A 15,999-nucleotide genomic window follows, 5' to 3' on the forward strand; every position below is an offset into this window, starting at 1 on the left:
TGCATACAGGGACTCCAATTTGCCCTTTTATAGGCGTCCTACAAGGAAGGCGATTAGAGAGAGAGCGAGAACATAGAAGCGTGTACTGGATAGGGTAACATTAATGTCATGAAAGCAAACATTTAGAGAATGGTGGTGGGGTTTCGTTAGAATTGTGGTATGCAGCACTGCAATTATGCAGTGCACTGAACTTGTCGGGAAAGGTACCTTTCGGAGAATGCAAGTAACTACATATGTGGATTGAATGGTCAGGAATCTAGGATGATCTTGAGATACACGTTGTCACTACTGTTCACCGATTATCTCGATTTTTCTGTGTCAGGATGTGATGTTCCCAGTTAGATCCAGATTTATCTAGTAGAGTGGCATAAGCTTTTGAACTCAAGAGTCAAGGCTACACAGGTAAAGGTGAAAATAAGACCGGGCTTTCTTAAGCATTGCATATCAAATGCGATGTTTCATACCTAGTAGTTAACGAACATGAATCAGATACATATACGTGATGCAATAACACAAATCAAGCAACAAAATGAATTTTCTTTCCCCTCTCTTTCCAATGCCCAATCGCATTAAATTGCTTCCTGTGTTGGCATGATCAGAATTCTTCTGAAGTCAAATACCTCGGCTAACACGATGACGATGATTCTGGTATTTGTCCAAATCGAGCAGTTGTGTTTACATTTGCTAATTGTCTTTTCCAAAAGTCATATCAGGCTTCCGTGGACACCGTATCACCACACGCAATTCACATCAATGCCTATTAATTGCAATGTCAAGTCCACTTGCGTTATCTTTGTACATCAGCAGATAACTCATATCGGCAATCTGAGTCCAGTCGGTTATTTCACTTCCATTGAGATCCTTGGGTTCCTTTGCACTCGCTGAACCTACATTCAGGTGGAAAGAAACAGAGATACATCGGTGAGATGTTCTTTTTTCTATTACATAACCAAAGTGATCTCTCCTTCTAAACATGGGTCTAGTCACTACCACTTCTGTCCATTTGATTGTCCTATCAAAAACATCAATGCGTGTAAATTCTCCAATGCCTCATTTCTGGAAAAATCCGTGAATTGACATCTTATTGAAGGACATCTCTACACTCGTTCAATATTTTCCTATGTCAAGATTGAAGTAGATTCAGATACGAGTGAATGTCACTGTTGCGTTTAGACAATGTCCTCCTTCTAAAGCAGTTAGAGATTTACCACTTGGACCTATAATGGACTGCTATTTTTATCCAGAGAAACAAGAGAAATATTGTCTTTTGAAGATAGAGTAGAAACTTTCATACCAGGATGTCACTAACTGAGCAAGTACTCTCGAGTCTCAGCATTCCCTGCTTTGTTGAGATAAGTGTATGTGCCCCAAGGAAATAAAGCACCCCGGAAGAACTGCTCTCACTCTGCATTGGTTACTGCAAGTAATCCATTGAATTAACATTCAGTGCACACCATTGCCTTAAAAGCTTCTAACAACAGAAAATGCCACATTAAAATCATTCAGAGGACTCGACAACGTGCTTTGCAATTGCCTCGTAGTTACTGCATGCGGTGGTAATTGACTAAGACGAATTTTCAGTCACATGACAATATGAATAAGTTGCAAATGCCATTTTCCTTTCTTCATTCACTGAACAGACAAACATGTAGACGTAATGCCTGCAATATAAAGAACAAACACTGACCGAAGTCGATTGTGGACTCCAGCGTTACCTCTATAAGAACTTCCATCGAGCAGTAGATGACTAAGGCAATCCTTTTTCCCCCTTGTTTGATAAACTAATCAAGGCATTCAATGATTATGACATTTTGTCTGGCCAGCTTGAAATTATGGAGCTAAGAGTCATGGGGGCTCCTCTGAGTCTGATATACCCTTTAGCAAGTGGGTTGTGCCCATCATGATTTTAGAAGTCTTAAATGTCCTCAACTCAATTCATATTGTAGATGTAGAATATAGTATCATCTGTCAATTATGAATTTGCAAATTCTGCAAGGAAAACTAGGATTAAAGTGAGGTACAATAATTCTGTTTGATTTCTAGTATGTCATTTGTTCTTTTTTCTTTTGGGTTCAATTTAGGTATCGAAATTGGGGAGGAAGAGCTAATAAGCCATGAAAATCTCGATGTCTCCTGGCCACTTGACTGGTTCCATGATGGCTTTAACAATTCGTGAACTATTCCATTGACTACATGTCCACTTGGACGTGTAGTAATTATCACCTTCCCGGGTTCATGTGTCGGCCAATGGATTATCATGAATACATGCACAAGCATATAGTCAATTGAATTATGGCTGACGAATGAGCACATTAACGGGTTAGCTGCATAAGAGATGTATCCTAGTTCATACAGAAACTCTGCATGCTCTACATTTCGACCACTCACTCTAAAAAAATCGATCCAATCATGAGAGAAAAAAACACAAATACTCTGGCATAAGATTTGCATTTTTGGAGGTTGATACTGAGACAGGATGGTCGCCTTTTGTATGCCTCGCAAGATATATTTGCACCATGACACACTTGACACGAGTTAATCAGTTGCGTCACGGAACATATCCACTTCACCAGAATAAAAAGAGAAGAATAATATAATATTCATTCAAATGAGTAAATTGGAAATGATACAACTGTAACATCTGTATATTACAAAATCAATGTATAAGAAGAACAAGAATCTTAGTTTTGAGCGTCTGCTAAGAAAAATTGCCACAGATTGTGTACTAGGCTACTGCTTTTGGCTATAAGCCAAAAATTGCATGCATCTGTGTCCGAAACTTCCACATGATAACATTGACAGACAGATCAAAAGTTGATATTTCACATGACGACCGTGTTCCAGCTTTCTCGCGAGTGCATTTCACTCTACTTCCAGCAGAAACCGCAGGAGTATGTACATGTCCTCAGGAGTGCTTTGCAAAAGCATTACCCTATTATATGCCCGATACAATGTTGCAAGGAAGGATGGAAATCAGTTGTTACTTTCAGATGACTACTTGAAAAAATGTCATTGATCATCTGGTATGGCCTTGGCATTGCATCATGAATCACTCTTTTGCTCAATGGTAATCTCTTTTGATTTTCAGGAGCTGCTTTTCCATTTGGAGGATAATCAACAAGCATACTTGGAGGAGCAAAATACATGTGTAGCAACATCATACAGATAATGATACCCAAGAAAAGCTGCAGCAGCCACATTAAATGAAACGATCATTTATAGTCCAGATGAAACAAGTATATATGAAAAAGAACATACTGAGAATTAAGAAATCCAATGATTTATTAGTTTGAGACTTACTTGCAGTGTAGGCTTAAAGTTGAGAAGATAAATAAAAAGAACCATTGTCAGCAGCATGGCCATTGACGTAGAATAAACCTGGCAGAAATAATTATAAATAAAGACAACATTATTAAAAAGACTTTAAGCTGCTAGGAAATGAGCCAAAAAATATTTAATTAAGCACATATGCTTTCATTCTCATGCCAATGGTCCCACGCCATAACTCAATAGATTTGCAGACAAAACTCAGAAATGGTCCACCCGAAATAGATACATTCAGAATAATGAAATGTAGAATACAAGAATGCGCTACTGAGCTTCAGGGGTCAGGAGGATCATAGCAAATGCTGAAGAAAAGTACTGTAACTAGTAAAACCACCAATTTTATCCCAAAATTATGATTAAGATATAAATCAGTTCTTTTGCAACTGAACTTTAGCAAAAGTATCAATAACATGTATATGAAAACCATGATCTGCAACAAGGACTCACCTTCACAGTGTTGTCTGCATACTTCATCAACCATGAAACCAGCAAAACCAGTCGATCCTAGGTTCAATACCACCATCCAAGTCGTAATGGTATACCCATCAAAAAGCCGTTGCCACCAAGGGCCCTTTTCAAAGCCCCCTTGAAAATCATCTGAGAGAAGTCATACCATGTTGAAGATCACACTGAATCTGCAGAAGTAAAGAATTCCAGTAAGATACAGCCATGAAGAATTTTTTTTAGCAAATAAGAACCCAACCATGTATTTATGATGAAGTTGTAGCATTTGAATAAACTTTTGAATAATTTTTTTTTTTTGGGTTTTTCCATAAAGCTAATCTTAAGCATAAATCTTTCCACTTCAGCAAAGAGTGGAATTTTTAGAAAGTCCTACCCAAAAGTTTAAGTTGATAGGTGAAGGGAGATCACATGTACAAGCCGGATTACAAGTGGCACGTGGCATGCACATTCGCGAAAGAGATAGCACTAGCTATGATAACATGTTAGAAAATCCAATCCAAAAGCTAAAGCTGATAAATAGAGGGAGGCCACATGAATATAAAGAGCATTTAGGACCTGTTGTCAAGCGATGTGAGACAATACTTCAACCGGAACACATACATTCCTTGCTAAACTGTCATATAAATCAGCTCACAGCTCTTGACCTTTGTTTTAAGCCCTTATATAAGAAAACAGGGAAATTGAGTTTTGACATAATCATATAATATTTTCCCACTAACACAGGAACCCAGTTCTCCCAGAGTAAAATGTTCAACTGAAAATACAACACTTTGCAGAAGACTAATGAAGAATCAAGAGAGAACTCTCAAAAGTAATATTTGCACAATAAATGTGACAAAGAAAAGCATCATTTGAAGACGGAGAACACTAATTATCACAAAGTATGAGTAAGGCATGTAGTAGTGGTCTTTCTGCAAGCTAAATTGTGGAATGAGTACTGTTACACCAAACTAGGAAATACAGAACAGAAAAGAGATACCTACATATAGAACTGTACATTCTGCCAATACAAACTATCACAGTTCTTCTTCATCAGAAACTCTGTGTAGACGCCGGCTAATGCTGACATAATGCAGATAAAGCCGTTGAAGAAATGTTAGAGATTATATGATTGTGTGTGCAAGGGTAGATTGCATCTCAAAGTGCAATTCTATGTGAATATGATGGGCAGTAGAAAACTAGTTTCTCATTTTCATAAGGTTCATGCCCTGGATGAGACGTCAATGTAACTATCGTATTAAATGAATGACTTCCCGACAAGACACCTATCATTCTCTGCAGAAACATACGACATCGCACGATTCCTCCACCGCACGACTTCATGTTCACACCAAGCAGCTGCTTTCACAGATTCTTATAACCTGTGGTTGCTTAGCATTAGTATTGTTATGGAATTTCTCAATAAATGGATCTTGGTTTGATCTATATGCTGTTGAAAGGGTTTAACTGCATTGATCAATGGATCTTGGTTTGATATATGCAGTTCAAAGGATTTAACTGCATCGATGTTGTGATTCCCTGAACTCTTCTTGGGTTTGTTCTGATTATATCACTTGGTACTGATGAATTCCCCTTTTGCTTTTGCTTGTACTGCAATGTTTCTCGCATCTGGTTGAAACATCTGTTCTTGGGAGGTTTGCAACTCCAGTCTTGAAACTGGATATAAATTTAAAGTGATCTAAGGCTACTTACTGCTCCAGTCCTTTGTGAAGAAACTCTCGATACTATAAGTTAGAGAACCATTTGCCAAGGAACTCAGCTTTATTTTTATCTTATGATACAGAGAAAATATATTGATGCTGTTCATTCTTTATGAGGGAATCAATCTACATAATATACTAAAGAGTCAGATTTTACGTGAATAATCAAGAGATAATCTCGGCTTAAGTGGATATTGCATGAAAATTTCGTTGCAGGTTATATCACAGTAATTCATAACAGCCGATTAGGAGTGAGTAAAGTACCGAAACTGGTGCTACATGTTCAAATATAAACCACACCACTTTACATAGATTCATACACTAGTAGAAGAATATGATAACCAAACCCACTAAACCGACACGTGATTATTAGCATTTAGTAATCCTCTTGCTAATACCCAGTCACAACGACATACCACCATACAACATGTTTTACCCTTCCTGTGAAGGCCAAAGGAAGGCCCCCATGGCGAACTTCCTCTTCTGGTCGACATCACCAGACACAGGCAAACCATACTCATTCAGGAGGCGATCCAGCTTCCACTCCAGCATATTCTCATAGTCTTTCTTCTTGTACCTTGGGTAATGCAGCAGCATTTGGAATGAGGACTGATTATTAGTGCTCTTGTTCATGTGTTGCTCATGAGGCCTGCCCCCAAGCATAGATACAGCGGCATTTGCTAGACTAGTCCCCACTATCGATATCTTCTTTGCTTCACACTTTTTCTTCCTGCATACAGGGACTCCAATTTGCCCTTTTATAGGCGTCCTACAAGGAAGGCGATTAGAAAAAGAGAGTGAGAACATAGAAGCGTGTACTGGATAGGGTAACATTAATGTCGTGAAAGCGAACATTTAGAGAATGGTGGTGGGGTTTTGTTAGAATTGTGGTACACGGCACTGCAATTATGCAGTGCACCATACTTGTCAGGAAAGGTACCTTTCAGAGAATGCAAGTAAATACATATGTGGATTGAATGGTCAGGAACCTAGGATGATCTTGACATACAAGTGGTCACTACTGTTCGCCGATTATCTCGATCTTTCTGTGTCAGGATGTGATGTTCCCAGTTAGATCCAGATTTATCTAGTAGAGTGGCATAAGCTTATGACCTCAAGAGGCTAGACAGGTACAGTTGAAAAAAAGACTGAGCTTTCTTAAGCATTGCATATCAAACGCAATGTTTCAGACCTAGCAGTTAATGAACATGAATCAGATCCAAATATGTGATGCAGCAACACGAATCATGTGAAACAAACTGAAATTTCTTCCCCTTCTTCCAATTCCCAATCCCATTAAATTGCTTCCTCTGTTGGCATGATCAGAATTCTTCTGAAGTCAAATACCTAGGCTAACACGATGACGATGATTCTGGTGTTTGTCCAAATCAAGCAGTTGGATTTACGTTTGCTGATTGTCCTTTCCAAAAGTCATATCAGGCTTCCATGGACACCATATCACCACCCGCAATTCAGATCACTGCCTATTAATTGCAATGTCAAGTCCACTTGCCTTATCTATGTACATCAGTGGATAATTCATATTGGCAATTTGAGTCCAGTCGGTTATTTCACTTCCATTCCGAAATCCTTGGGGTCTTATGCACTTGCTGAACCTACATCCAGGTGGAAAGAAATAGAGATACATCTGTGAGATGTTATGTTTTCTATTAGATAACCAAAGTGATCTCTCCTAAACAAGGCTCTAGTCACTACCACTTTTGTCCATTTGATTGTCCTGTCAAAAACATCTATGAGAGTAAATTCTCTAATGCCTCATTTCTGGAAAAACCCGTGAATTGACATCTTATTGAAGGATATCTCTCCTACTTCAATAATTTCCCGTCTCAAGATTCAAGTAGATTCAGATACGAGTGAATGCCATCATTGCGTTCAGACAATGTCCTCCTTCTAAAGCAGTTAGAGATTCACCACTTGGTCCTATAATGGACTGCCATTTTTATCTATAGAAACAAGAGAAAGATTGTCTTTTGAAGATAGAGTAGAAATTTCATACCAGGATGTCACTAACTAAGCAAGCACTCTCGAGTCTCAGCATTCCCTGCCTAGCTGAGATAAGTGAATGTGCCCCAAGGAAATAAAGTACCGCAGAAGAACTGGTATCACTTTGCATTGGTTACTGCAAGTAATTCATCGAATTAACATTCAGTGCACACCATTGCTTTTAAAAGCTTCTAACGACAGGAAAACGCTGCGTTAAAATCATCCGGAGGACTCGATAATGTGCTTTGCAATTGCCTCTTAGTTACTGCATGCGGTGGTGATTGACTAAGATGAATTTTCAGTCCCATGACAATATGAATAAGTGGCAAATGCCATTTTCCTTTCTTCATTCACTGAACAGACAAACATGTAGACGCAATGCCTGCAATATAAAGAACAAATACTGACCGAAGTCGATTGTGGACTCCAGGGTTACCTCTGAAGGAACTTACATCGAGCAGTAGATGACTAAGGCGATCTTTTTCCCCCTTGTTTGATTAACTAACCAAGGCACTGATTAAATGATTATGACATTCTGTCTGGCCAGCTTGAAATTATGGAGCTTAGATTATGACATTTGGTTACTGCAGGTAATTCATCGAATTAACATTCAGTGCACACCATTGCTTTCAAAAGCTTCTAACGACAGGAAAACGCCAAATTGAAGTCATCCAGAGGACTCGATAACGTGCATTGCAATTGCCTCGTGGTTACTGCATGCGGTGGTGATTGAAGTCATCCAGAGGACTCGATAACGTGCATTGCAATTGCCTCGTGGTTACTGCATGCGGTGGTGATTGACTAGGACAAATTTTCAGTCACATGACAATATGAATAAGTAGCAAATGCTACCGATCGAAAAAAAAAAAAAAAGAAAGAAAAGAGTAGCAAATGCCATTTTCCTTTGGGTCAATAACCTGAAAAAACTCAAACTAATACGTTCTGAGATAAATTTACAAAAACTAATTTTTTAACCACATAATATTCTAAATAGGTATACATATAACAAATTTATCCTAAGTGATCACAAAAAACCATAAATTAATACACTTGTGATAAATTTATCCCAAACTAATTTGTTCAACCGCCACAAACCCCAAACTGGTATATTTATGACAAATATACCATATGTTAAATTAGATTAATAATACAAAAAACCACAAAAATGATACAACTGTGACAAACAGATAGTAAAATCTCAAATTAGTACACTAGTTTACTATCGCATGTCGTTCAACTCAGTAATTTGACAGTAAAATTTAAAGGAAACTAATAGAGGATAAATTTATCAAAGGTATACCGGTTTTGGATTTTTTGTAGTCAAAAGATTAGTTTGTGGTAACTTTGTTATAAACGTGCCGGTTTGGGGTTTTTCAAGATATTAATTATTTTCCTTTCTTCATTCATTGAATAGACAAATATGTAGACGTAACGCCTGCAATATGTAGAACAAATACTGACTGAAGCTGATTGTCTACTCCAGCGTTACCCATAGAAGAACTAACATCGAGCAGTAGACAACTAAAGCGATCCTTTTCCCCCTCGTTTGATTAGCTAACCAAGGCACTGATTAAATGATTATGACATTTTCTGGCCAGCTTGAAATTATGGAGCTTAGAGTCATGGTGGCTTCTCTGAGTCTAATATATACTTTAGCAAGTGGATTGTGCCCATCATGATTTTAAGAAAGTCTTAAATGTCCTCAACCCAATTCATATTGTAGATGTAGAATACAGTATCATCTGTCAATTATGAATTTGCAAATTCTGCAAGGAAAGCTAGGATTAAAGTGAGGTACAATAGCCCTGTTTGATTACTCGTATGTCATTTTCTTCTTTTTCCGGTTCGATTTTACAAATTATCACCTTCCGGGTTCATGTGTGCGTCCATAGATCATGAACACGTTCATGAAACCATGCACAAGCATCTTGTCAATTGAATTATGTTGGACGAATGCGACTATTCTTTATAATGGTCCTGAGCACATTAATGAGCTAGATGCATAAGAGATGCATCCCAGTTCATACAGAAATTCTGCATGGTCTACATGTCGAAAATGCACTCTCAAAATATCCATCTAATCGTTAGAAAATAAAAGACAAATATTCTGGCGTTTTAAGATTTGCGTTTTGGGAGGTTGATAACGAGACTGGACAGTCACCTTTTGTATGCCTTGCAAGGTAAACTTGCGCCATGACATACTTGACATGACTTAATCAGTTGCTGTCAGAGAATATATCCACTTCACCAGAATAATAAGAAAAGAATAATATAGTATTCATTCAAACGAGCAAATTGGAAATGATGCTGCTGTAACATCTGTATATTACAAATTCAATGTAAAAAGAACAAAAATCTTAGTTTTGAGCATCAGCTAAGAAAAATTGGCACAGATTGTGTACTAGGCTATTGTTTTTGACAATAAGCCAGAAACTGCATGCAACTGTGGTCCGAAACTTCCACATGATAACGTCCATAGACAGATCAAAAGTCAGTGTTTCACATGACGACCATGTTCCAGCTTTCTCACGAGTGCATTTCACTCTACTTCCAGCAGCAACCGCAGGATTATGCACATGTCCTAAAGAGTGCTTTGCAAAAGCATTACCCTTTTATATGGCAGATAGAACGTTGCAAGGAAGGACGGAAATCAGTTGTTACTTTCAGACGACTACTTGAAAAAGTGTCATTGATCATCTGGTCTGGCCTTGGCATTGCATCATGAATCACTCTTTCGCTCAATGGTAATCTCTTTCAGATTTTCAGGAGCTGCTTTTCCATTTGGAGGATAATCAACAAGCATACTTGGAGGAGCAAAATACATGTGTAGAGACATCATACAGATAATGATACCCAAGAAAAGCTGCAGCAGTCACATAAGTGAAACGGTCATTTATAGTCCAGATGAAACAAGTATATATGAAAAAGAACATACTGAGAATTAAAAAATCCAATGATTTAATAGTTTGAGACTTACTTGCAGTGTAGGCTTAAAGTTGAAAAGATAAATGGAAAGAACCATTGTCAGCAGCATGGCCATTGACGTAGAATAAACCTGGCAGAAATAATTATAAATGAAGACAACCATGATTAAAAAGACTTTAAGCTGCTATGAAATGAGCCATAAAAGTGTATTTAATTGAGCACATATGCTCACATTCTCTGCCAATGCCCCCATGTCATAACTCAATAGGTTTGCAGACAAAACTCAGAAATGGTCCACCCGAAATAGATACATTCAGAATAATGAAATGTAGAATACAAGAATGGGGTACTGAGCTTCAGGGGTCAGGAGGATCATAGCAAATGCCGAAGAAAAGATACTGTAACTAGTAAAACCACCAATTTTATCCCAAAATTCTGATTAAGATATAAATCGGTTCTTTTGCAATGGAACTTTAGCAAAAGTATCAATAACATGTATATGAAAACCATGATCTGCAACAAGGACTCACCTTCACAATGTTGTCTGCATACTTCATCAACCATGAAACCAGCAAACCAGTCGATCCCAGGTTCAATACCACCATCCAAGTTGTAATGGTATACCCATCAAAGAGCCGTTGCCACCAAGGGCCCTTTTCAAAGCTCCTTTGAAAATCATCCAAGAGAAGTCGTGCCATGTTGAATATCACACCAAATCTGCAGAAAAAAAGAATACCAGAAATTACAGCCACGGAGAAAAAATCTTGGGAAATAGTAACCCGATCATGTATCTATGATAAAATCATAGCATTTGAATAAACTTCTCTTGTTTTTCCGAAAAGCTAATCTTAAGCATAAATCTTTCCACTTCAGCATAGAGTGGAACTGTTAGAAAATCCAACCCAAAAGCTTGAGCTGATAGGTGGAGGGAGATCACATGTATAAGCCAGATTACAAGCGGCACATGGAATTTTGACTATGCACGTTTGCAAAAGGGATAGCACTAGCTCTGATAACATGTTAGAAAGTCCAATCCAAAAGCTTAAGCTCATAAGTAGACAGAGATTACATGAATATAAAGAGCACTTAGGATCCATTGTCAGGTGATGTGGGACAATCTTTCAACACACTAAATTGTCATATAAATCAGCTCTCAGCTCTTCACCTTTGTTTAAAGCCGTTATATAAAAAAACGGGAAAATTGAGTTTTGACAAATTCGAATAATGTTTTCCCACTAACAAAGGAACCCAGTTCTCCCAGAGTAAAATGCTCAACTGAAAATACAACACTTTGCAGAAGACTATTTAAGAATCAAGAGGGAACTCTCAAAAGTAATATTTGCACTATAAATGCGACAAAGAAAAGCATCATTTGAAGACGGAGAACATTAAATATCATGAAATATGAGTAAGGCATGTAGTAGTGGTCTTTCTGCATGCTAACTTGTGAAATGAGTACTGTTACACCAAACTAGGAAATACAGAACAGAAAAGAGATACCTACGTATATAACTGTACATTCTGCCAATACAAACTATCATTGTTCTTCTTCATCAGAAACTCTGTGTAGACGCCGGCTAATGCTGACATACATGCAGATAAAATTCCAAGCATGTACCCTTGGATTGGTGCTGAGAACAAAGATTGGCATGAGGCTTCTCCACAACCTTTAACCTACAATGCTAGCAGAAATATATTATCACTGACTCTACTACCACAAGGCTCATGGGAAGTACTACATCATTTCTTGATTCACTGATTCCACATCTTTGTCCAAAAGGAATATGGGCGTCAAATTACTTCCAATTTGCTGAAAATTACATAATCTTCTCACTAATATTTTCATGCTGAATGCCTCAGTCAATCTCATAAAAAAAAGTGAAATGAAAAAAAGGAGAAAATTAAGATGAAGGCTCGCAAACCAGTGAGGGCCAAGAACATCTGCTCTTCAGCAGCTTGAAACATTGTTCTTCTTACATTCACTTAATATGCTTCACAAATAAATGCAAATTCTTAGTGGGATTTTTTTCTTTCATTAACATGATTAAATATCTTATGGACCTTTAGAACAAGATTATAACCGTTTGCAGTTATAGTCAACTTTGGCTTGTTTAGTTGCATCATGAGCACTTTGTTTCTTTCTCAATGATCGTCTCATACTGAGATTATGACTTGACCCATCAGGACCGTGTCATTTCCTTCTTTTATCCATGACATGGGGAAGCAAAGGATGTTATCTATTACTGTGCACTCTTCATCTAGCTGCGCAAATGGAAATTCTTAAAATGAATAACAAAATAATAATCACACCCATGGGCTTTCTCCAGTTGTAAGGGTATTGTCTTCTGGGAATATAAGAAATTATCGCAGCCTGTAGTTGTACCTAAGTGCCATAATTCCAGCATCACGCTGGGCAGAACCATAACTTAACACTTCTGCCCCAAAGTAGCTATGGCACATTCCTCTTGTTCATGACAGCAAATTAAAATTGCATGAAACAAACATGAAAGTTTTCAGCACTTCAAATATAGTTTGCTAAAGCCATTTAACATGTCATAAGAAAGATCGCTCAATCTAATGGAGGGTTCAAATAAACTCCCAGTATGACCAATCCATGACTAATAAAAACTCACTCTAAACCATATGCCTGCATTGTTCTCGTCACAACTTGAACACCTCTAGAGCTTCACATACATATCATAGCTAATTGACATGCAAGATGACATGGGAACAGGTATGGCAAGCTTATAATCACCTGGCTTGTGGTTGTCCCAACAGCTAACAGAACAATCGCCATCCATTGCAAATTGGAGAGCTTCCTTCTCAGGAACAACCTAAGCATGAAAACCAAACCTATGAAAGGGACTTAAATGCTAAACTAATGCAAGTTTCCATAATAAGCTAATTGCTTAATGTGCTTGAACATTTCTTTATTCAAGGCAAAATAAATGGAAAAAAAGTTTGGAATGTCAAGGCTAAATCGATAATATTAGTAGGAACCTGAATAATATCCCCGTAGTAACAATCTTCAGGTTACCCATGATCTGGTACGTGGATGTGTCCAAATAAGTCAGCGTGGCAAACTGAACATTATTGTGGATCAGATATATGATGGAAGGAATAGGATATAAGCGCACACTTCTCCAGTCTGTGGTCATCCTTGTAGAAGGATTTGCCCTAATTTCTCGCCAGAGTAGGAAACTAGATACAGCTAGCTGTGACGTACATGAACAAACAGAAAAGTTGGAAGGTGCTTAATATGTCGATAACTAATAGAAAGATAAAGATAGCTTATGTTTAAGAAGGTCTTCTCCAAAGTCATATGGAAGACATAAATGAAATTCCCAACATATTTGGAAAAACATAATGTTTGGATTGTCATATTGCAGTAGTTTAAGAGAGAATTACCTTGAAAGCCTCAGCTAGAAATGGAACGGTCGCATAATCATACTTATAACCCCCATTACTTTGAGAGAGTGTCGTCAAAATTCCCTATCAGAAAAAAAAATTCCAATTAAAAAAAAATCACTGGTCAGGAAGGTGACACCTTGTTAATAGCATCGAAACCCAGAAAGCGAACTAACGACAGCTCAATTAAGGACATCTCAGCCATTCCTATACATTCATCCTGTGGAAGTATCTCATAGCCTCTTAAAAAGCAACTCTAATTCAAAGCAACCATTTTAGTTACCCCGGAAATGCAGAAAACAATGCTGTCATATCCCTCACGATACGACCAATTAAAGCCAAAGCACGAACCGCAAAAACACCAACACATGGAGACCTCGGAAAGTACTACAAAGCAACTGAAGCCGGACGCTAAAAAAAAAAGGATTGATATGCTTTTCCACCCGGTATTACACCTCCAGCAGCATGATCAGTCAGCAGGGTTCTCCGAAATTCATAATCCTCTTCACAGCTCGAGTCCAGAACCGAATCGAAGAAGCGACAGTGTACCACAGGAATCAAGAACCAGTCCGATACCATCGCAAACCGACGGCTTAATTAAACGCCGAAACAGTTTCGCCTCCGAACGAAAAGCAGGTTTCAGCTACCGCCAGATTGAAACGCCGCAGATTCAAAACCAAAACAAATCAAACGAATTCGATTCACCCCACTAGAGCTAGCAACGCCCCCAATCACATCATTTCGAGCAATCCGGATCAAAATGCGGGCGGTCTCTCGGAGCGGACGCGGATCGATCGGCGGTCCGGGCGCGCAATCCGAGAGATTTCCCCGACGGAGCTCGAAAAAAGCGAACAAAAAAAAGGAAAACGAGAGGTTGAAGATTCGGCGAGGGGGTCCGACCGACCTGAGAACTGGTGAGGACGGTGAGGAGGGCGGCGACGAAGTACCACTGCATCGCGTCCGCCGCGCGGATCGCTCTCGTCTCGCTTCACTATCTCCTTCTCCTTCTTCTTCGACTCGATTCTGCGATTCGCCGAGTTCGGATTCTCTCTGCGTTTTGCAGCTTCGAGTAGCTTCGGGGAGTTCAGCCTCCTCCCCGCGCAGCTTTTGTTCCTTCTGCTTCTCTCTTTCTTTCTTGCTTTCTTTCGGCGTCCGTCGTTCAATTCAGCCGTCGAGCTAGAAACGGGAAAGCAGATGATTGATGGATGGTTACATTTGGGGAAGAATCGACGCAAATAGTCCAGAATTTCTCTCCCAGCGTGAAGTATATGATGTCTTGTTTTGATTTGTTGGACGTGATTTATTAGCTCCTATTGTAATGTCCCTTCCCAATTTTTTTATTTTATTTTATGTGCTCCGTTTAGTTTATAAACCGTACGAGAATATTTAATGTTATTCATGAATTTAAACAAATGGAACGAATAGACAATAACTAGCATGGAACTAAAAATAAATTTACATTGAATTGAATTAATTAAAATTTAGGGACTACATTACATAAGTTAAATTTCATGAACTATATTAAATAAATTGAAAGTTGAGTCATCATATGTATAATTATCTCTTATTTTCATCTACTATGGCTCTCATTTCCTAAAAGTCATGAATTTAAACTTGGATCTCAATTCTAGCATTTATTTATTTTTATCTTATAAAAATGCATCATTTTCGAGTTGTTACCCAAATTTGACACTCATCAAGTTCTTGTTTGATTATATAATTAAAAATGCAATGTATCATTCTATGTTTATCCGATGACTTATGACTTATGAAAAGAGCCAAATATGGGCACTGACTCAAAGTCCAATACATTTTTATGAGTCAAGAGAAAGTTCGTGACTCGAATTAAAATTGGCGATCTTTTTAGAAAATATAAGTCATCTTAATGTGACGGGACTGATTATTCACGTTTATTTAGCCCATTTTAACTATTATCGGTACAATTGCAAAAGTTATTTATCTCAAATTGCTCATATGGTTAAAGGATACTACTATTCACTCATGGGATCTTGCCATTCAAAAGTTCTGAAAATAGATGCTGCCAGTGATTCACAAAATTAATTTACCAAGTTACCTGAAATTTGTAAATGGGCTCTTTTCTCAATTATTACATAGGCCTATGAGGAATTGAACAAGTTGAGCTGAAACCTATGTAAAATGGGCCCATGGA

At 38.1% G+C, this 15,999-nt stretch overlaps 1 protein-coding gene and 1 pseudogene across 1 annotated transcript; both read right to left on the bottom strand.

The window, feature by feature from the left end:
• Window positions 1–2,626: 2,626 nt before the first annotated feature.
• LOC108959366 lies at window positions 2,627–5,029 on the bottom strand (annotated as a pseudogene).
• Window positions 5,030–9,752: 4,723 nt separating this feature from the next.
• On the bottom strand, window positions 9,753–15,086 carry LOC104443971 (CMP-sialic acid transporter 1). The gene is made up of 8 exons (XM_010057538.3): window positions 14,734–15,086; window positions 13,830–13,913; window positions 13,422–13,636; window positions 13,177–13,255; window positions 11,926–12,095; window positions 10,952–11,138; window positions 10,474–10,551; window positions 9,753–10,359 (listed from the first exon to the last, which is right to left on the bottom strand). The coding sequence occupies exons 1-8, from the start codon at window positions 14,782–14,784 to the stop codon at window positions 10,216–10,218; spliced, it is 1,008 nt and encodes a 335-aa protein (XP_010055840.1). The 5' UTR covers window positions 14,785–15,086; the 3' UTR covers window positions 9,753–10,215.
• Window positions 15,087–15,999: the final 913 nt, after the last annotated feature.

This window comes from Eucalyptus grandis, chromosome 5, assembly GCF_016545825.1.
Source record: "Eucalyptus grandis isolate ANBG69807.140 chromosome 5, ASM1654582v1, whole genome shotgun sequence".
In the NCBI taxonomy this organism is placed as follows: Eukaryota; Viridiplantae; Streptophyta; class Magnoliopsida; order Myrtales; family Myrtaceae; genus Eucalyptus; species Eucalyptus grandis.

Coding starts and splice junctions, on each gene's coding strand:
- LOC104443971 (XM_010057538.3), bottom strand. CDS start 14,784: ATGCAGTGGTACTTCGTCGCCGCCCTCCTCACCGTCCTCACCAGTTCT. Junction 11,139..11,925: donor CAGAATGTACAGTTATATAC/GTAGGTATCTCT, acceptor TTTTTTCTGCAG/ATTTGGTGTGATATTCAACA. Junction 10,552..10,951: donor ATGCAGACAACATTGTGAAG/GTGAGTCCTTGT, acceptor TATTTCTGCCAG/GTTTATTCTACGTCAATGGC.